The 22,567-nt window shown below is 36.5% G+C and overlaps 1 protein-coding gene across 1 annotated transcript in view; it reads right to left on the reverse strand.

The window, feature by feature from the left end:
- Positions 1–5,467: 5,467 nt before the first annotated feature.
- The window catches only part of LOC128554771 (uncharacterized), a gene marked incomplete at its 5' end in the record, with an annotated part of 47,648 nt that continues 30,548 nt past the window's right edge, over positions 5,468–22,567 (reverse strand). The window contains 4 exons of the mRNA XM_053536078.1: positions 5,468–8,288; positions 13,095–13,265; positions 13,465–13,617; positions 19,171–19,309. Coding sequence (XP_053392053.1) covers positions 8,113–8,288; positions 13,095–13,265; positions 13,465–13,617; positions 19,171–19,309 — 639 coding nt within the window. The remainder of the gene's footprint in view (positions 8,289–13,094; positions 13,266–13,464; positions 13,618–19,170; positions 19,310–22,567) is intronic.

Consider the following 22,567-nt stretch of genomic DNA (forward strand, 5'->3'; position numbering starts at 1 on the left):
GAAAGATAATTTTAAGGACTGAGGAAAGTTCCTTTGAAAGTGTTTTAAGAATACTAGGCTTCATCTCCACTGGCCCACATGCCTTACAAGGGTTGAGATTTGATATGAGCTTAATTATGCCATTGGCATTTACATGGTATTTAGCAGTCTTTGCTAGTTTTGACTGTCTTCAGGTGGAGAGTTATGTTTCATCTTGAAGTAGGATGCAATGTTTATGGGTACGTTTGGGCTGAATTCCGACTTGAATTGCTTGTTTAGAGCTGATACTTTTGAATTTTCATCGGAATGGAGTTTGTTTGGTATTTCAAGGGTGGTAGGGATGCTGAATCTTGTTTGGAATGCTTGAAGAGGAAGTAGGACTTTTTGGTGTTTAATACTTCCACGTGAATGCGTCTGAAGATTTTTATTCGACATTTTCTGCAACGGTTAATTTCAATATACGTGTATTTCTTTCAATAAATTGTCCATGAAAATCATCTTAAATTTGATCAGATATGTGTAGCAATTGTCCTGCCTGGTAAGTTTGTAGATAAAATATGGAGAAATAAAAAAATATATGACCAGACGAAGAACTCGAACCAAGAACTCCAAAATTGGCAGGTAAACGGTTTGTGAACGCAGCTACTTGCACATGTGGCATTGTGTCCATTAAGAAATATATAACCAAGAGTTGTATCGCTATGTAGGTTCGGACGACTGAAATGAACTCGCGGAAACATACTGACAGACAATGTATTATGCTTTTGTTAACATTCAACCGAATATGTGATTACGGAAGTTTATCCAAGATGTTTTCAGCACGTTTACGAAAGCCTAACATATGCGGAGTGTCTCTGCGATAAGAAATGTTGAAGCAATGTGACTGGCTTAAGATGAATGATAAATTAGCACTATGCATAGTACCTACTTACCGAACTGTACGTTTAAGGTGATAAATGCGCGCCTAAAATGGGTTAGTATATTTTACCGCTCATGACCATGGTTCTTAAAGTATACCAAGGAATTTTACACTCAAGTCCCCAGAGGTGAAGGGTAAGTGATCCGAAGTCAGAAACCTTACGGAACCCTTCGGCTAGGGGATTAACGTTATGGTAAAACACATGCTAGTCCAATATTCTAATTATGCATTCTAACTTATGGCTTATTGGCTTCTGTATTCTGTTCTATTAAAAATTTACAGATATTAATTAACTTTCATACAAGCAAGAGCTCGTAGAACACGAAATACCCCCTTGATGCATTCTGTAATTGAACAAGGAACAGACAGAAATTATTGGTAACTGTACACAGAAGTTGTACTGTTCTGGGTCAATGTGACCTTGACATTGACCTATTGACTCTTAAATCGATAGGGTTCGTCTGATGGTCATGATCAACCCGCCTGTAAAGTTTCGTAATCATAGTCCCAAGCGTTCTCAAATTATCATCCGGAAACGATATAACTGTTCAAACTTAATGATCCAAGGCCCAAGCGTTCTAGAGTTATCAATCGGAAACCGATTAACTGTTCCAAGTCACTGTGACCTTGACCTTTAACCTACTAATCTCAAACTCGATAGTGTTCAGCTGCTGATCGTGACCAACCTCCCTATCAACTTACATGATCCTAAGCCTAATCGTTCTTGAGTTATCATCCGAAAACTATTTAACTGTTCCTGGTCACTTTGACCTTGATTTTTGACCACAAAATCAATAATGTTCATCTGCTAGTCATGACCAACCTCTCTTTTAACTTTAATGATCTTAGGCCCAAGCGTCATTAAGCTATTTGGTCACTAGGACCTTGACCTTTGACATACTGATCTCAAAATCAATATGGGTCATCTGCTGGTTATGACCAACCTCACTGTCAACTTCCATGATCCTAGGCCTAATTGTTCTTGAGTTATTATCCGAAAACCGTTTAACTGTTCCTGGTCACTGTGACCTTGATCTTTGGCCTACTGACCACAAAATCAAAAGAGGTCATCTGCTCGTCATAACCAGCCTCCCTTTTTATTTTCATGATCCTAGGCCCAATCATTCTTGAGTTATCATTCGGAAACCTTTTCAATATTCCGGGTCACTGTGACCTTGACCTTTAACCTATTGATCTTAAAATCATTTGGGTCATCTGCTGGTTATGACCAATCTTCCTACAAGCTTTCATGATCCTTGGCACAAGCGTTCTTGAGTTATCATCCGGAAATCGTTTTACTGTTCCGCGTCACTGTGGCCTTGACCTTTGACCTACTGATCTCAAAATCAATAGGGGTCATTTGCTGGTTATAACTAACTTATCAACTTTAATGATTCTGAGCCAAAGAGTTCTCGAGTTATCATCCGGAAACGGATTGGTCTACATACTGACAGACCGGCCGACCGACAGACAGACCAACCGAAATTTGCAAAACAATATACCTCTCCTTCGAAGGGGGCCATTAATATCAATGGTCGTATGCATTTACAGTTTTTTTTGTACCAACATAACTTCCCTTACGTTTTGTTTCATCACATGTGAAAAGGTTATGAAGAAACGATGCTTAATAAAGTACATGTATATTCAAATACCAAACACAAATTTGGACAATCTAAGCAATCCAGTTGGAGACTGAAAACTGTATTAATTTAGTACTCAAAAGCAAACATTCAACAGGTATATATATATATACTTGTCGTCTACATGACTTTGCCCCGAAAATACAAGGAAATTAAGCCACAAATCGGTAATTTCAAATAAATACAAGTACAAAGATGAAATTAAACACTATTTAACACTGCGCGTCGCACCGACTCAAATATAAGTCATATGACAACTTTCCAGCTTGGTGGAGGCACACCCAAGGTTCTTCTCTAGACGGTAGTGGAAATGTGAGCTTCAATACTTTTTATGTTAAAAAGGTGACTGATCTTGACAGCTAGAGTGATGGTTTCTGACATGTGATGGCATCCATATTATTTAAGATTTGTGTTGAGTTTAAAACTGTTCGGTAAACTTGTTATAAACTAGAGTTATGTAACTTTCCCTATGAAATCGGTCTTTTATGAATTTTAAAAGGATTCTGCTCAACAACTTCTTATAACGTTTCTTACATGCAAAACTTGTGACATTGACGCCGACACAGACAATGACAAAAAGATAAAAAAAACCTAGCCTAGTAGGCATAAGATATTCAAATGCACGAGCTAAATGCAGAATAATATTTGAAAAAGAAAATACATGCGTACTGATATATTTTAACCCAGACCCGTCTTGTATAGACTCACTCGGCTTACATGTATGTAACTTAAAACTCTAGGACAGACAACTCATGGAAAACTATTTAGGCATAGGATTATGCTAAGTTAAACTCGAGTTCTGCTCAACCCGGGGCTGGAGGGCGCGGGCGTTAGCATGCATTTCCATTACCGTCCATGAACAGCCTGCAATACTTTCTTCTTTTTTGTCATATTGAGCGACCTGTGGAGATTCCACTTTTTCTACTTTATTATTATTTTCAACTGGTAAAAGTAGTTAGAATATGAAAATATAACCAATCGAAAGCGTGTGGTGCTGCTTTTATACAAACTTTGCTGAAGGATTTCTTATTGCAATACCTTTAGTTTTATCTCAATGAAGATCCGTCCGAAATGTTTATACCTATAGCTCTAGCTACATTACTGCCGAAATTAATAGTATGTTTAGGGAATTAGTTGACGGAATATTCATCTGGGTTTTTTTTCTGTTAGTTATAATCACAATGTAAACTATTTTTAATTTTCCTTTCAGAATGTGAAGTTGACGTTTTTCCCTGCAAACACATCCTAGGCACTACAACCTATAGATGCCAGAATAATTCAGGCTGTGTAGCTGAAATACCGTAAGCGTCAACTACAGAGTGTTCTTCTAGAGATGGAGAAAAACCAAACTAAACTTGGACCCCAAATTATGTTTTAAGGGACATAACGTTTCTTCAGGCGATCTGTTGGATTAATTCGTCTTGGGAAGAAATTAAGACTGATACAATACAGAAGTGTTTTGCCAAGTGTATTTTCTCTAAGTCAAACATCAATGGAGTTAATAGTGATAGTGTCAGTGGTGATAGTGATGAGTTTGACATTTATGAGATTGATGACGACTATCCACTGTCTGTATTGAAAATGTCACCAGAACTGTTTCGATGCGATTTGAGGGATTTACTTCCACCAGTGAATTTTCGCAGTTCCTTGAGAAAAGGAGGGAACATGCATTAAATAGGAACCATCCATCATTACTAGATAGAGTCATGGACTTTGAGGACGTTTTACTCTACATAGGGTTGAGGTGTCAGAGAAGCTAACTATAATCAGTGACTTTAAAGTTTGAAATGTAAATGGTAAACTGAAACACAAATGTACAATGACAACAAAACAGAACAAGAGGGACAAGATGGCCTTAGGTCGCTCACCTAAGAAACACACCATAACACTGTAAACATGTTTAACCTAGTGATTTCATGGAAACAAATATATATTTTGGCCAATTTTCATTAATATTGAACTAAAAATGTGGTCTCTTGAGTTTATACAAATATTATCTTAGATTTGACCTATTGACCTATGCTTTTAACCTCAGATGACCCATATTTAAACTCGACCTAGATTTCATCAAGGCAATCATTCTGACCAAATTTCATGAAAATCAATTGAAAAATACAGTCTCTATTGCATACACAAGATTTTTCTACTATTATTCATATTCAAACTCAACTTAGACTTTATCAAGGCAATCACTCTGACTTAATTTTATGAAGATCAATTGAAAAATACAGCCTCTATCGCATACACAACGTTTTTCTTTGATTTGACCTAGTGACCTACTTTTTGATCCCAGATAATCTATATTTAAACTCGGCCTAGATTTCATCAACGCAATCATTCTATTTTAATTTCATGAAGATCAATTGAAAAATATAGCCTCTATAGCATACACAAGGTATTTCTTTGATTTGACCTAGTGACCTATTTTTTGATCCCAGATGACCCATTTTCAAACCTGGCCTAGATTTTATCAAGAATATCATTCTGACAAAAAATCATGAAGATCAATTGAAAAATACAGCCTCTGTTGCATACACAAGGTCTTTCTTTGATTTGACCTAGTGACCTAGTTTTTGACCCACCATAATCCATTTTCAAACTTGGCCTAGATTTCATCATGGTAATTATTCTGACCAAAATTCATGAAGAACAATTGAAAAATACAGCCTCTATCGCATACACAATGTTTTTTATTTAACCTAGTGACCTAGGTTTTGATCCAAGACGACCCATTTTCGAACTCGACCTCGATTTCACCAAGGTTATCATTCTGACCAAATTTCATGAAGATCAGTTGAAAAATACAGCTCTATCGCATACACAAGCTAAATGTTGACAGACAGACGACGGACGCCGGACATCGAGCGGTCACAAAAGCTCACGTAAGCAATGCTCAGAACAGAAAGACAAAAGAATCAATGAACTCATGTAGAGGAAAAAAGTTTATTGATAATAAGCAAATTAATTAAGTACATATGACATTTTTTCTGACATATTTTCTAAATTCGATGATGATGATGATGATAATGATCGATCTTGAAATCCAGCCACGGATTTTGAGCCCCCTGATCAGAGGTCATCCATCTCGAGTAGTCAAGTTGGCTGTTTCCCCAGGCTGGCTTCTAAAGAGGGTTTAGTCTGAAGTTTACACATAGATATGAATCATCAAGCTGCTTTTAATTTATACTGGACAAAACCTCCGTTATTTTAAAAACAAACCACAACCTAGTGACCTAATGATGATTCTGTTACAATACAGCTATACATGAAGGTGACAGGTAGAGAATTTAGGCACTCCTTAACTAAATGTGGGTTCACAACATTTGCAAACTTATTCAGTCAAACTCGAATAAGTACAGTTTTATAAACACAGATAAATAACCATCTTATGCTGTACAAACAAATTATGATCTTAAATAATCTTAATTTGACAAGTACTATACATACTGCTGCATCAATTTGACAACACATTGTCTTGGCCTTATATATAGTACAGTCAATATGTAAGAAGATACTTGTGTTTCTCAATGTTTTCATGCAAAGCATGACCATCATGGTTATACAAAACAAAACAGTTATTCTGTAGCGCGTCTTCAAAATAGGCAAAATCTTGACTTTTTTTCGTTAAAACCGTGTTTCAAGTCAATGTAAGACCTCAAGTTGTCCGTTAGAATGGACGAATATCGGCGTATTGTGCATCCATTTGTCCATTCACCCATATCAAGGACAGTTTACGGCTTTTGGGCTATATTCATAGTCGTTACTCAAACTCACAACTGACTCAAATTTTGGTAAGTATTACTCAAGTGGGCCTCGAGTAGACACTGTGGGAGTGTGAGTGGAATTAGGATGTCATGTTTATAATCCCTCTCAATTTTAAAGACCCACCACGACCTAGTGAACTACTTTTTTTCTTATAATAAAGGTAAGATACAGCTATACTACAAGAATTCAGGTGGACAATTAAGGCCCTTCCTGAATGAATGTGTTTTCACAACTTTATCTGTAAACCTATTCAGTCAAATTCTTTTCAGCATAGTTTTAAGAATATAGATGAATAACTGTCTTACACTGTAGAAACAAAATGTGATTCAAATGTAACTAAATACACTGATTTATTTACATATTACTACATTAATTCAATAAAATGTTATGACATTAAACACATTGTCTAAGCCTAATATATGTCACTGTCAATCTGCAACTAAATTCTTGAATATTTTATATTGTATTTTTTTTTTTCAAGCAAATCATGTATAATTACCATCATGGAAATATAAAAGAATACAGTCATTTTGTGGTGCCTCTTTAACTTTCGGAAGGACAGTTCGAGTAATGGTTTTACTGTACATAATGGATTTAGCGGATTATAACGGGTATATATGACAATATCATCAAAGGTATGCGAAGTGCTGATTGTTATTTTTGTAGTCGGAAGTTGTCATCTTATTGCTTTTTTGTATATCTGTCCGTCCGAAAGTCCATTTGTTTTATAATGCGTCTATCAATCCATCTGTCCGCCTGTCTAATCTGAATTAGTAGAATGAAATTTATACTAAACAATACACGAGTTGAATTTTCGCTTAAAATGAAATTTATTACAACGTGCCATTAACTGTTGGTGTTTCCCGAAAGCCAGCCCGCGTAAATTTCAGTTATTATAAACATATCATTTTGAAAATAAGATCTAATAAATTTAATATAGGTCTTCTTAATGACATTAAATTTGAGGGAGTGTTTAAATTTTCAGTATGAATTAACCGATATATGTTTTTAATCGTTTGCATTAATTTACTTTCTATTAATTTGTTTTTGTTGTTTGTGTGCTTTTTCGCCGTCCTCAACAAAGGTATAAAAACATAATACAGGTTTTTGCCAAAATACCTTAATCAACAAATATGTACTTTCGCTTTAACTACATGCACGACACTGTTGTAAATTTATTATTTAAATTTGCATACACCCAAGTGTCCTCAGGACCTCCCTTTTCGGGGGCTGACGCGATTGTCACTCACCTATATGAATACAAATCGAATCTTCCCTTGAGAAAAGACGTGACAGACAATTTATTTGAGAGTACTCATTGAGTGGAGTTGGAGTATTGTCTATGATTATAGCCCTTACTCTTTTACTTATTCTTTGAAAAAGCTTGTGTTTATCTAAGCACTGGCTGATCAATACATATAAAAACAATTATATGTCATCATGATAATGCGTTAAGTTTTGTTTTTGCATTATTCGTGTTGAACAATGTTCCGACTGATCAAAATATATAGTAATAAACATTATGGTTGTTTATCTCGTTTCTAGATGGTCTTCTTGATAGTGTAAAAGCATCGGCCTTCTCAGCTACACGTAATTTAGCTTTACTGAATCCTGGCTGATCAATACATATAAAAAACAATTATATATCATCATGATGATGCGTTAAGTCTTGTTTTTGCATTATTCGTGTTGAACAATGTTCCGACTGATCAAAACATACAGTAATAACAATAATATTGGCGACACTATGGTTGTTTATCTCGTTTCTAGATGGTCTTCTTGATAGTTTAAAAGATTCGGCTTTCTCAACTACTCGTAATTTAGCTTTACTGATTCCTGGATTACTGAACGGCAAACTGGGCAGATTTGCATGGCACTCGCACAGCTTTCACATGTAGCTATGTGGCCACACGGGAAGAATACGATGCATAAATCTGCGTCCAGACACACTTTACACATCAACATTTGCTCCAGTGCCCGAAACTCTGTAAGAAAAACGATTAAAGTTTAAGCTCGTACATAAGTGAGTTCAAAGTACATATTCATTTCAAAAGCAAACTTGAAAAACGTTATACATTCATATTCAGTTCACATACTACAATTTCACTTATAAGTTTAATAAGTAATTGTAAAATAATGAATATAGAATATAATCATTATGTTATAAAGACCCACCGGCTTTTTCTCCTTACATAAACTTTATGAAAATCATTCTGGTAATACAAATATAACACAGCTATGCTACAAGATGGCAGGTTGACAATTTAAGGCAATTCCACTGTAATATGTTTGCACGATTTCACCTACCTAACTACCTACCAACCTACCTACCCCGCCCTACACCACGAAATTGGAAACGTTTAAGTAGTACGGATCGGGGATATAAGCAACGAGACATAGGCGGCGAGCAAGGAACAGAGAGGTTGCAATTGTTAGACGCGGTAAACATTGACACATTTCGGATGTTAGCACCGGAGGCAGACCCAGTACCAAAAATGGTCCCAGGTCGTCTTTGGAAAGTATTCAGTTTATTTACTTAGTTGGGTTTAAATCCCTGCTCCGCGGCTATTCAAATACTATTGTGTGTATGCAACCCAGGATTACAATAGGTAACAGTTAACGGCCACGCGCCACACTTTAGCACGCAAAACCACTGGTATCTTATAGAGAATTTTATATAAAACAGACTCTATTTTGACAGGCGTCACTGTTCATAATCAGTATTTTCATGCCTTTTCAGTGACAATTGCAGGTTAAAAGGTAAGACTGGAGCAGTTCTTTAACGTCGTGCCGACACAATTAAAGGTCATATGGCGACTTTCCAGCTTTGTTGGTGGAAGAAAACCCCAGGTGCTCCTCCGAGCATTATTTCATCACGAGCGTTCACATGGGTAGAACCAACGACCTCCCGTAAGCCAGCTGAATGGCTTCCTCACATGTAAAAATCAACGCCCCGAGTGAGGCTCAAACCCACATCGACCTTAATCACCCGACCACGGAGGCCCCAGCAAAGTATTCAAGGAAGGGTTAATTGTCTCATAAGAAATAGCATGGCTGAAAATACACGCATTTCTTATTGAAACGCAGTGAGAAACTAGAATTCTGGAGGACAATCTGCCTTAAATGTCGACACAATAGTTTAAAGGCAGTTTGCTTTGGTGGAAAATTCTAGTCAACCGTTGGTCAAATCGACATTTGTCTAGTCTCGCTAACCAATGAAGATCATTAAGGCGATATTTATTGTTTTAAGGCTTGGCTGAATTACTTCCCCTGATCTTTGTTCACCTGGGTGAAAGAGGAAATTCCATCTAGCATCTTCAAATTAAATGGTTGTAATTAGAGGATCAGCTATGCAAGGAGGTAAACCCGTGTATCCTTTAATTTTTGGGAGAAGTTTATGACTCTAGCGATCAAGACAGTTACTTTCATGTGTGTGTATGATTAAAGCGATCACAGACAGGTGCGTTTATGAAAACTGCGATCATAAACATACATAACAGTTATTTTTATGTGCGTCTATGACTAAAACGATCATAGACATTGACATTTATTGTTAGTGTGATCATAAACAAATATTTGTAATGCTGCACGTTTATGGCCGTTGCGACCATAAACAGAATGATTAGCGATCATCAATCTGACTAAAGTACTTGAAATTCTAAACGAAGATCTGCGGATGACCCATTCACATTCATCTCTCTGTATATTTGGATTCCGAAATTTCTATTTTATTCTATTTTTATTTGGACCAATCAGACGACTCGTTTAAACAAGCATTTGGCTGAACCATCAAAATAGCGTCGAATGTCAAAGGGCGGGAAAAATGTGCATTCAGTCCGGGGCTCGAACCCGCTTACAGGACGAATGCTCTACCGACTGGGCTAACCGGCTGTCTGACACCTTACCGTGACATACATGTATATGATCTCTCTAAAGACATAAAAACGTAGTCGCGGGTGTGGTCATCATACGACTTGTAAATATGGCAAGAGGGTCATGATGACCTTGCATCGCTCACCTGAGTAATATGAGATACATGTTTCAAATGTCAAACTGATGCTAAAATATTAAGAAAGTAGGTCAGTAGGTCACATTCACTGTCACTGAAAGTCAGTTTTAAGATCGGTGTGCAAAAATGTATTTGTCATCCAAATTTAAAGGCTGTAACTTAGAGAAAAATAACCACGAAAAAGTAGGTCAGTAGGTCAAGGTCAAAGTCAAATGACCCCTAATCAGTTGGGGTCATCAGATAGTTATAATTAAACAGTCTAGGAAATATGATCAGAAATGTTTTAAATATTTTTTTCCTATATAACTCATATAACAAGTGACCCCTAGGACAGTGCCTCTTTTTTACCCAAGGGGCATACTTTGAACATTCTTGTTAGGGAACCACTAGACAATGCTTCAATCCAAAGCTTAGGCCTTGAATTTTAAAACAAGATTTTAAAAAAAATCCTATGTAAGTCTTTGTAAAATTTGGGACCCCGGGGTGGGTCCACTTTTCACCCCAGGGTAATAATTTGAACACTCTTGGTAGCCGACCATAAGACAATGCTACATACCAAATATCAAAGACCTAGGTCTTGTGGTTTAAGAAAAGAAGAATTAAAATATATGTAAAACTTGGGACCCCCGGTGCGGGCCATTTTTAACCTAGGGACATAATTGGAACAACCTTGGTAGAGGACAACTAGATGATGTCATATACCAAATATCAAAGCCTTAGGCCTTGTGGTTTTGGACAAGAAGATTTTCAAAGTTTTTTACTATATAAGCCTATGTAAACCCTGCGACCCCCAGGGCGGGGCCATATTTGAGCCTAGGGGGATAATTTGAAAATCTTAGTAGAGGACCACTAGATAATGCTACATACCAAATATAAAAGCCCTATTTTTTTTTAAAGATTTTCGTTTCTCTTGCCACATCCACCAGAGTTCTGTATGGAATTCCATTTTTTGAACAACTGTTAAAGAAAACCATCCAAGAAACATCCCTGTGAAGTTTCATCAAAATTGGCCAAGTGGTTTAGGAGGAGATGTTGTTTAAAGGAAAGTGTGGACGGACGACGGTCGACAGGCTAATTATAGATTTTTTGAAATTCTTTCACTTTCAAAATGTTGAAAGCAATGCTTTGATTGGCTAGCAGAAGGATAGTCGGAACGAGGCTATTAACAGCACGTCTTTAGATCCTAATCGTAGCGTAACTGGAGATGTATTTTAGTCAGACTGAGCGAGCATATGCGTTTATTTTCATTTGCGTTTATGATAAAAGCGATCATAAACATAGGCGTTTATGGTTATTGCGATCATAAACAAATACGTGCAATACTGTGCGTTTATGGCCATTGCGGCTATAAACACAAAGAGTGCAAGGTATAGATGGGCATGACCTTTCGATCTTCCGTTGGCTTTGAGTTTTAATAAATCCCTACGTGGCAAAACCTGATAACCTAGAGACTTGACTGCGATCAATTTTTTTCCACAAAAACTTTTGTTCGTTTACTTGAACCATACGCTCCGTTACAAAACATGTTTAATTCTTGTCATTTTGTATCAAAATAATACATAATAGCAATAATGAAATTCTAAAAATTGATTATTATTTGTCAAAAAAATAAATGCAGTTATTGCATATTTTCAGATGAATGTGTTTTAATGCGTAAAATGTATTGGTTTCTTCTATAGCAATGACACGTGTTTCTCACGTGGCTAGTAACGATATTTGCATGTAAATTTCAAGGTTTAATATCTATAACCTTCCTGTAGTCCAGAATTCAGTTTTTATATACGTAAGTATCGGCTGTGTTCAAATTGTATAGATTCGATCTTCGCCTTATGTATTTAAATGGATCGAAAGTGTACCTAGCTGTAAAGGTGATCACTTTTCATGCTTAACATGGAAAAACAATTACAAATAGTAGGTCGTACTATCGTTTATGCAAAATGTAAGGATTTGACATAACATAATAAAATGTTCACCTTTTTCTAAAAATAGTGTCAAAACTAACTGCATTTTCTTAAAAAAAAACGAGAGAGCACTAAATAAAGCCCGTGTAAAAGTAATATGCAAACATAGATGCATTTACGTGACTATACAACTGTATTTCTCTCATTCCTATGTTTATGCGTTATTGGTTTACTTTCTCAGTAGTAACGAACTAAGATAAATATTGGCCTTTAATTGATTTACCATAATTGTACATATACGAGGAATGTTCAGAACATTTTGAGACTGTCAAAATGCAATATAGGAAAACCGGTATTCAAGCATATTGTTATGAGAGTATGCTAACGTTTTAGAGCGCCATACGCGATTTCCATCTTGGACTCTAGAACCTGTCCTATTAAACAGCTTTACTCGCCTATTGTTTGTTTTGTTTTGTTGGGTTTGACGTCGCACTGATACAATTATAGGTCATTTTGTGACTTTCTAGCTATGATGTTGGAGAAAGACCCAAGAGGTCCCTCCATGCATTATTTCATCACGAGCGGGCACCCGGGTAGAACAACTGATCTTCCGTAAACGAACTGGATGGCTTCCTCATATGTAAAAATCAACGCCCCTAGTAAGGATTTGATCCACGTCGTTGAGGGGCAAGTGATTTGAAGTCAGCGATCTTAACCCAATAGTCCCTGTGATAATATTTTCGTAGAACATTAAATGATATTTTAGAGATATCTTAGACTTCTAGCTATGAGTCAAGCTATGAAACTGACAAACTAGAATATTACTTGTCCAGAAACAGAAAAAGAGCTGCATTATTAGCGTGTTAATGCATGTCAAGTACCTTCTGCAGCCTGCTTGTCGTAGGAACCAGCAGTCGGTTGTTCTTCCATTGACACGTTATCAATATGAACTGACACTTCAACAGGTGCTTCATACTTGAATTTTAAAAACTCTGCCGTGATAGTTTCTTTGGCATCTTTCGTTTCCTTTTCATATTTATCTTTTTGAAGAACTAAAGTATATATCACATGTATCAAGCATAAAATTTAAACTTTTTACCTTCTATTTTAAATGAAAAATTACAAAACACAACTAACAAAAATTGCGAAAAGTTATGTTGCAATAATAGTTATCATATTATTATATAATAAGAAATAATTTCGTTCGGAAGAAAGTCAAAATTATGTAAATTATGATTACAAAAAAGTTACCAGAGAGGGAATATGTGCTGAGAAATTCATTCCAAAATATATGTTTCCATATGCTTTCAATATCTTGTACTAATTCCTGTTTCTCTTCGAAAGCTGTTGAACCAAATAGTATTAATAGGTATGCACTTGTTCTGTATAAGTCTCGATAAGGATCTGAAACCACGAAAGTAAGTTCAGTTCAAATGTTCAAATTACACATGTATATAATAATGAATGTCCACGTTAAAAGCAAAATGGCCTTAGTCCGGAGAAATAGCACAGGTACTAAAATACACCAGTTTATACATTGTGGTGCTTAAGGTTAAAATATTAGAGAAACTGAAACATAAAAATAATCACCGGATAGTGAGTTGTTGAAGGACAGTGTGTATTAACATCTATAATATTTGAAATTTCATGTGTACCAATACATTTTCCTGATCAGTTTTTTATTATTTACAACGTCCTTATCTAATTTTTGCTGAATTGCTCATAAAGCTACTTTAGGCAACACGAGCCCATTAAAAATAAGTCCTCTTTGGTCAATGCATTGATTGTTCCTTTATATTAGTTCTCGTTTAAAATATGCTTGAATTCATTATCCGTAATCAAAGCTGTATGTGTATGTGCCAGTTTAGGTTGTTAACACAGCTATGCTTTATGTATATATGTTCTGTATAATTGTATGAAAAATGTGTTATCAAATGTGTTGTTATTATGTTTTCTATTATCATTTCAGCGCATGCGACATCCTGTTGAATGCCCACGTATATTGTTCACTGGACTGTAATGTACATATTAATTTAAAAAATATTTATTTTATTATAAACTATATACAAAGTCAAACAGTTTTGTGTAGCAATAAACAATAACATGAACATAGGTTTCTAGTCTAAGGATATGTAAACAAGCCTATAGAGGCTTATATTAATGCAGCTCCTTGAAACTTTGTCTTGCGATGTTTAGTGTACGACTAATTAGGCAAAGATATTTTGCGGAATAGAGAAGAAACAGCATGGTGAGAAAAACAAGTGAATGAAGTAATGCCATGCAATACAATGTCCCCTACTGGAAGGCATCTAATTTTCTCTACTTCAGTATAGCATAATGAACTGTTATCTGTCAATGATGTATAAACAATATTGTACTATATATACAGTATGTTATAAACAAAAAGCTTGGATTAAAATTTGTATACATAAAACCCTATAGTTGCTTTCATATAGCATTTTTGGCCGATTATCAAAAAGGCAAAAAGGTAACGTTATTTATAGTAAAAAAAATCCATATAAGTCCACACAAAACTCTTTACCAGGTAGAGATAGGTCAAAATACACCTAAAAATTGGAAGTAGCATGCATGTTGTACCACAGAAAACTGGTCTCGATTTTTTCCTACGGCCTGTAATAAGTAAGTTACAATATATTTATAGTAACAACAAAGGGAAATATTTCTAAACAAGAGATCACAGAGTGATCTTGGTGCCCACCAATGTGCCATTTTTGACTGTTCCAAATTTCAAGACTTAATGACTAGCTCAAGGTCAAATTTCATTTCCGTACACATCACTGTGCATGTGGTCCAAATTCGAAAGCTGTAGCTTGAGAAATGTGAAAGTAGGTCACTAGATCAATTTCAAGGACAAAGTTCTTTGTACACAACACTATGCATGTGCATCAAGTTTGAAGGCTGTAGTTTGAGAAATTTGAAAGTAGGTCACTAGGTCTATCTAATCTTAAGGTCAAAATTTATTTCGGTACACAAAACTATGCAAGTGGTCCAAATTTGAAGGCTGTAGCTTGAGAAATGTGAAAGTTGGTCACTAGGCCAAAATGAAGGTCAAATTACACTTCAGAACACAAATCTATGCATGTGGTCCAAATTTAAAGCCTGTACCTTCAAAAATGTGAAAGTAGGTCAATAGGTCAATGTCAATGTCAAAGTTTGTTTCGGTACACAATCCTATGCATGTGGTCTAAATTTGAAGCCTGTAGCTACAGAAATGTGAAAGTAGGTCACTAGGTCAATCTTAAGGTAAAAGTTCATTTCGGTACACAAAACTATGCAAGTTGTCCACATTTGAAGGCTATAGCTCGAGAAATGTGAAAGTAGGTCACTAGGTCAAAATCAAGGTCAAATTTTAGTTCGGAACACAGAACTATGCATGTGGTCCAAATTTGAAGCCTGTACCTTCAAAAATGTGAAAGTAGGTCACTAGATCAATATAAAGGTCAAGGTTTGTTTCGGTACAAAAAACTATGCATGTGGTCCAAATTTGAAAGCTGTAGCTTGAGAAATGTGAAAGTAGGTCACTAGGTCAAAATCAAGGTCAAATTTCATTTCAGAACACGAAACTATGCATGTGGTCCAAATTTGAAGCCTGTACCTTCAAAAATGTGAAAGTAGGTCACTAGGTCAATGTCTAGGTCAAAGTTTTTTTCAGTGCACAAAACTATGCATGTGGTCAAAATGTGAAGGCTGTAGCTACAGAAATGTGAAAGTAAGTCACTAGGTCAAAGTCAAGGTCAGTTCATGTCAAGGTTCATCTTGCCACTCAAAACCATACATGTGGTCCAAATCTGAATGTTGTAGGTTATTGACAAGAAGATTTTAAAAGCTTTTCCCTATACAAGTCTATATGAACCATGTGACCCCCAGGGCGGGGCCATATTTGACCCTAGGGGGATAATTTGAACAAACTTGGTAGAGAACCACTAGATGATGCTACATTACAAATGCCAAAGCCCTAGTCTTTGTGGTTAGGACCAGACGATTTTCAAAGTTTCTCCCTATATAAGTCTATGTAAACCATGTGACATCCGGGGCGGCGCCATATTTGACCCTAGGGGGGATAATTTGAACAAACTTAGTAGAAGACCACTAGATGATGTCACATACAAAATATCAAAGCCCTAGGCCCTGTGGTTTTGAACAAGAGGTTTTTCAAAGTTTTTCCCTATATAAGTCATTATAAACCATGTGACCCCCGGGACGGGGCCATCTTAGACCCAAGGGAAATAATCTGAATCACCTTGGTAGAGGACCACTAGATGATGCTTCATACCAAATATCAAAGCCCTAGGCTCTGTGGTTTTGGACAAGAAGATTTTCAAAGTTTTTCCCTATATAAATCTATGTAAATTATAGAAATAAACAAAGGGCCATAACTCATTCAAAAATTGTTGAACCAGTCTGATTTTCAGAGGGACACAACTAGGGTACAAATACATCATTCTGACAAAGTTTGGTCAAAATCCCCCTGGTAGTTTCTGGGGAGATACGATAACGAGAAATTGTTAATGGAAGGACGGACGGACGGACGGAATGACGGACGGAAGGAAGGACGACGGACCACGGACGCAGAGTGATTTGAATAGCCCACCATCTGATGATGGTGGGCTAAAAACAAGAGTGCCTCATGGTGGTGAACATCTGTGCCAAGTTACATCAAAATCCCTCCATGCATAAAGAAGAAATGCTCCTGACAAAGTCATTCTTGAATTTGGCATTTGACCTCTAAGCGTGACCTTGACCTTAGACCTAGGGACCTGGTTCTTGCGCACAACAATCTGTCTCATGATAGTGAACATTTATGCTAAGTTACATCAAAATCCCTCCATGGATGAAGAAGAATTGTTGCAGACAAAGTCATTCTTGTATCTGACCTTTGGCATCTGTGTGTGACCTTGACTTGACCTAGGGACCAGGTTCTTGTGCATGACACTTCCTCTCATAGTGGTGAACATTTGTGCCAAGTAATATTCAAATCCTGTTTTGTATGACAAAGTTATACACCCGACAGGAAAAATGTCCCATTAACCTTTGATCTCCAAGTGTGACCTTGACCTTTAAGCTAGGGTTCTGAGTGTTGCACATGACATGTCGTTTCATCATTGGGAACATTTATGCCAAGTAATATTAGAATCCCTTGATGGATGTCAGAGATCTGGATCGGATAGGAAATAAAAAAAACCTATTGACCTTTGACATTTGACCTCCAACTGTGACCTTGACCTTTGAGTTAGGGGTCCGGGTTTTGCGCAAGACATGTCATCTCATCATGGGGAACATTTGTGCCAAGTAATATTAAAACCCCTTCATGGATGGCAGTGTTATGGACCGGACACGAAACAGACCCTGTTCATGCCATGTTAACATTTGACTGCCAAGTGTGACCTTGACCTTTGAGGTAGGCATCTGAAAGTTGTGCATGACACATTGTCTTATTATGAGGTACATTTGTGCCAAGTAATATTAAAATCCCTTCATGGATGGCAGAGTTATGGACCGGACAGGAAAAAAGCTCTGTTGATCTTTGACCTCAAATTGTGACCTTGACCTTTCAGTTAGGGGTCCGAGTTTTGCGTATAACACGTCGTCTCATCATGTGGAGCATTTGTGCAAAGTAATATTAAAATCCCTTCATGGATGACAGAGTTATGGACCAGACAGGAAACACTCTGCTCATGCCATGTTAACATTTGACTGCCAAGTGTGACCTTGACCTTTAAAGTAGGGGTCTGAAAGTTGTGCATGACACATCGTCTTATTATGAGGTACATTTTTGCCAAGTAATATTAAAATCCCTTCATGGATGGCAGAGTTATGGACCGGACAGGAAAAAAGCCCTGTTGACATTTGACCTCAAATTGTGACCTTGACCTTTAAGCTAGGGGGGGGGGGGGGTGCGGGTTTTGCGCATGACATCGTCTCATCATGGGAAACATTTGTGCAAAGTAATATTAAAATCCCTTCAGACAGAATTATGGACCGGACACGAAATTGCGGACGGACGGAAAGATGGAAGGACGGAATGACGGACGGACGGAAAAGCGCATTCCTATAGTCCCCGAAACTGGTTTTCAACCAGTAGGGGACTAATAAAACACCAAGGAAGAGGGGACATAAGAATTGTAGGATCACATGAACATTTCGAAGAGATTGAATGCTGAGTGTTACTCGTCTGAGTGCTACAAGTAAGGTATTAAGTTTGTGAATCAGACTACGAGGTGAATCACTCAGTAGCAAGGATGTATTTCTGCACTGTTGAAAAGATAAGAGCATTTGGATCAGTACAAATATTTCCAACACGTATATCAAGTTTTGGTACGTTACAGGACAAGGCAAAGAATCTTTGTCTTTGAGCACAGTACTTGTGACATGTGAGAAGAAAGTGATATACAGTTTCGATTTCACCACAAGAGCAATAAGGTGATTCAGAAATTGATTTTTGAAAAAGGTCATGCTCTAAAGAGCTACACCCTAGCCGTAGTCTGGTGTGAAGTACTTGGTAACTTCTTGCACCATGATAATAGTAAGAGTGGGGATTTTGGAGTTTTCAGTTTGTGTTGAGTTTTCTGAAAGCAGACAGAGATAGAGCAAGTTTTGTAGATTCAGGAAAAGCATTCCAGTTACGTATTACAGAAGGTAAATATTATTATCATTAGTGCAATTCCTACAGATAGGGAAGTTTTTAATGTTCCTGGTTATATTAAAATTCAGACTGGAATTTCTGTTTAATTTACATACTGATGATTGAGCAGAAGTGGTAAAATGCATGCAATGAAGCACACGCACACAGTTGGAGAAAATTGCATCATTCGAACAGAACTATTGTCAAATGATTTAAGCTGATCATTTAGAAAGCAAAGCAATAACTGCCAAAACAAAATTAAATTTAAGTATAGTTTAAAATCATCAACATTCAAACAAGACATAAACACTCACCTTTCCATCCAGTGGAAATTGTACGTCTTTCAATCACGGTCATTTTCGTGTTATATATTACCATCTCCTGTATTTCATGACAGGGGCTATAGAAGTCTATTAATTGACCACTTGCTTTCAGTGTTTGTTTATGACACTTCTGAAACGAAATGTTATACTTTTAAGCTTTAGAATGGCTTTGATGGTTTTTACATGATCGGAGCACCATGAGGCCCGAAAGACGCTCAACTGACCTTGAACCTTTTTGACCTTAGATATATTTGAACAGACTTGAGAGAGGTCCGTACAACAATTATTCAGACTTAGTTTGGTGAACAAGCTTTTTTAATATATATATTTTTTGCTCTGGCAGCCCTTAAAGAAGGCAAATGAAGCCATTTGAATAAGCATGAGTGAGACGTATCTATGTAAGAATGCAATAGATCAAGTTTGGTTAAGATACACTAACTGGTGCATAAGAAGAAGTTGTTCATTGCTCTTTTCTTTGTTTAGCTCTAGTGGCCCATAAAGAGAGGTCCATACAAAAATGGCGCAGATTAAGTCTAGTGAGGATCAATCAACTGGTTCATGACAGGAAGTCGTTTAAAGCCTTTTCCTATGTTTAGCTCTGGTGGTGCATTTAACAAAGGTCATGTGAAATCATTTGAACAATTTTGGGAAAAATTCATACAAGGATGTCCGTGCAAGAAATATCTGCTGATGAAATGTGGTTTATTTTCAGCTAATAGTTTGATAGTAGAACATTTTGCCAATGGATGATGAACAAGAAACACTGCCATGCCCTTTGTATTTTTGAACAGAGACTTACAAAGGGGCTAAACGTCGCTTTCTTTATATAATTTGCTTATGCCCAATTTCATGTACAAACGTCTGACTAAACATTAAATAGAATTTGTAACAGAGTTACAAATGTCCCCCGCCAAAGGGCATTTTGACAAAACATACTGCATGCCAATACAGCATCTTCTAATTAATAGGTAATTGGCTCCGAAGTTAGGTTTTCACTGAAATAGTACCGACTTATTTGAGAGGCATACTTTATAACAAAATAAATGATGTGGTTTCACTGATTATTCACTCGTCTATATACACGTTTGACATACGAGATGGAGCTAACGCCACTGTGAAGGCGTTAAGACCCAGTGTTGGAGCCTATGTATTTAATTAAACTGAACAGGATATTTTACTTTCAAAAGATGTATGTATAAGTATTCGTTTATGTTCTCCTTGGAGACAAGACTTATCCCAACAAACACCCACTTGTGACGCAGTTCATATCGGCACAGTTCAGACGACAAAATGAGAGAGAGGACAGGAAGCGTGCCAAATTCAACAATTAAATATACTGCATCAGTTCTGTATTGAAAGTAAACTTGTAGTAAACAGAGCTAAAACAAAAGTCCTTGTATTCAAAAAAGGGGGTAAATTGACAAGGAGAGAAAAATGGTCTTATGCTAACACTGAACTAGAGGTTGTAAATGGTTTTACTTATGTTGGAATTTGTTTCTCTAGTAGATTATCCTTGTATAAAATGGCCAAAGAAATGTCAGTAAAAGCAAAAAAGGTACTTATGCACATATTTGGTTCATCTCAAGGTATACCAGGTTTACCAGTTAAGTCATTTTTTAAACTTTTTGATTCCAAAGTTGCATCTGTGCTTCTGTATGGATCAGAGTTATGGGGGTTAAAGAATCCACACTATAGAAACTGTACAAACATATGCATGTAAACGCCTGTTGAAAGTACCAATTACAGCATGTAACGACGCAATACTTGGGGATTTGGGATGATTACCTATGTATATATATTCATCTAAACGCTGTATTAAATATTGGCTTCGTCTGCTAGATTTACCAAGAAATAGATATATAAAATTGTATTATGAAATGCTTGTTTACTATGACAGTCTAGGTTTTTGTAATTGGGCAACAGATGTCAGAAAGAGCTTGTACACAAATGGTTTTGGTTACATATGGGAATCGCAAAATGTGACAAATAAAGAACTTTTTGTTTCAGAATATATTGAAAGACTTAGAGATCAGTATATACAAGGCTGGAGGTCAAGGTGTATGTCTAGCAGTAAATTATATCACTATATCAATTATAAAGCTGAATACAGCACTGAGATGTATTTAAAGATGCTTGATATTGAAAAATTCAGAAGTTGTATGGTAAAGTTTAGAAGCTCCTGTCATAATCTCTCAATTGAAGAAGGTAGATACTATGATATTTGTAAAGATTTTCGTCTCTGTCAATACTGTGAGGGTCACATTGAAGATAAGTATCATTTTATTCTTGTATGTTCATTATACTCTGACATTAGAGAGAAATATTTGCCGGATAAGTTTTTTAGGCTACCAACTCTAGAAATTTTTTACAGTTTAATGTCAAATACTGATGTGGATATCATTAGAAGTTTAGCTATGTATTTGACTTACTCTCTACAGAAAAGGGATGAATTTATGTCAATGTTATAAAATAACATGATATATGTTTATTACTCATGGTTTTTAGATAGCACTAATGGAAATATGTATTATGGATGTTATATACATGCATTGGAATTAACTGTGTAAATGCATATCCCTGTATTTAATGTGTAACCCGTACTTCACATATTGTATTATAATGCTTTCTTTGTATTGCAATGTATTTGTGTATGGGCCGAATGGCCTTATTGCGCAATAAACTTTGAAACTTGAAACTTTGAAAAATACAGCCTCTATCGCATACACAAGGTTTTTCTATGTGACCTAGTTTTTGACCCTGAATGACCCAATTTCAAACTCGGCCTAGATTTCATCAAGGTAATATCCTGACTAAATTTCATGAAAATTAATTGAAAAATACAGCCTCTATCGCATACACAAATGTTTTCTTTGATTTAACCTAGTGACCTAGTTTTTGACCCCAGATGACCCATTTTCAAACTCGGCCTGGATTTCATCAAGGCTATCATTCTGACCAAAATACATGAAAATGAATCGAAAACTACAGGGTCTATCGTAGCCCGCCCGCTTAGCTCAGTAGGTAAGAGCGTTGGTCTACGGATCTCGGGGTCGCGAGTTCGATCTTTGGGTGGGGCGTATGTTCTCCGTGACTATTTGATAAACGACATTGTGTCTGAAATCATTAGTCCTCCACCTCTGATTCATGTGGGGAAGTTGGCAGTTACTTGCGGAGAACAGGTTTGTACTGGTACAGAATCCAAGAATACTGGTTAGGTTAACTGCCCGCCGTCACATGACTGAAATACTGTTGAAAATCGGCGTTAAAACCCAAAACAAAACAAACAAACAGGGTCTATCGCATACACAATGTTTTTATTCTATTTGACATAGTGGCCAAGTGTTTGACCTCACTTTCAAACTCAGCCTAGATTTTATCAAGGTAATCA

The sequence above is a fragment of the Mercenaria mercenaria genome, unplaced genomic scaffold, assembly GCF_021730395.1.
Source record: "Mercenaria mercenaria strain notata unplaced genomic scaffold, MADL_Memer_1 contig_733, whole genome shotgun sequence".
Classification (NCBI taxonomy): Eukaryota; Metazoa; Mollusca; class Bivalvia; order Venerida; family Veneridae; genus Mercenaria; species Mercenaria mercenaria.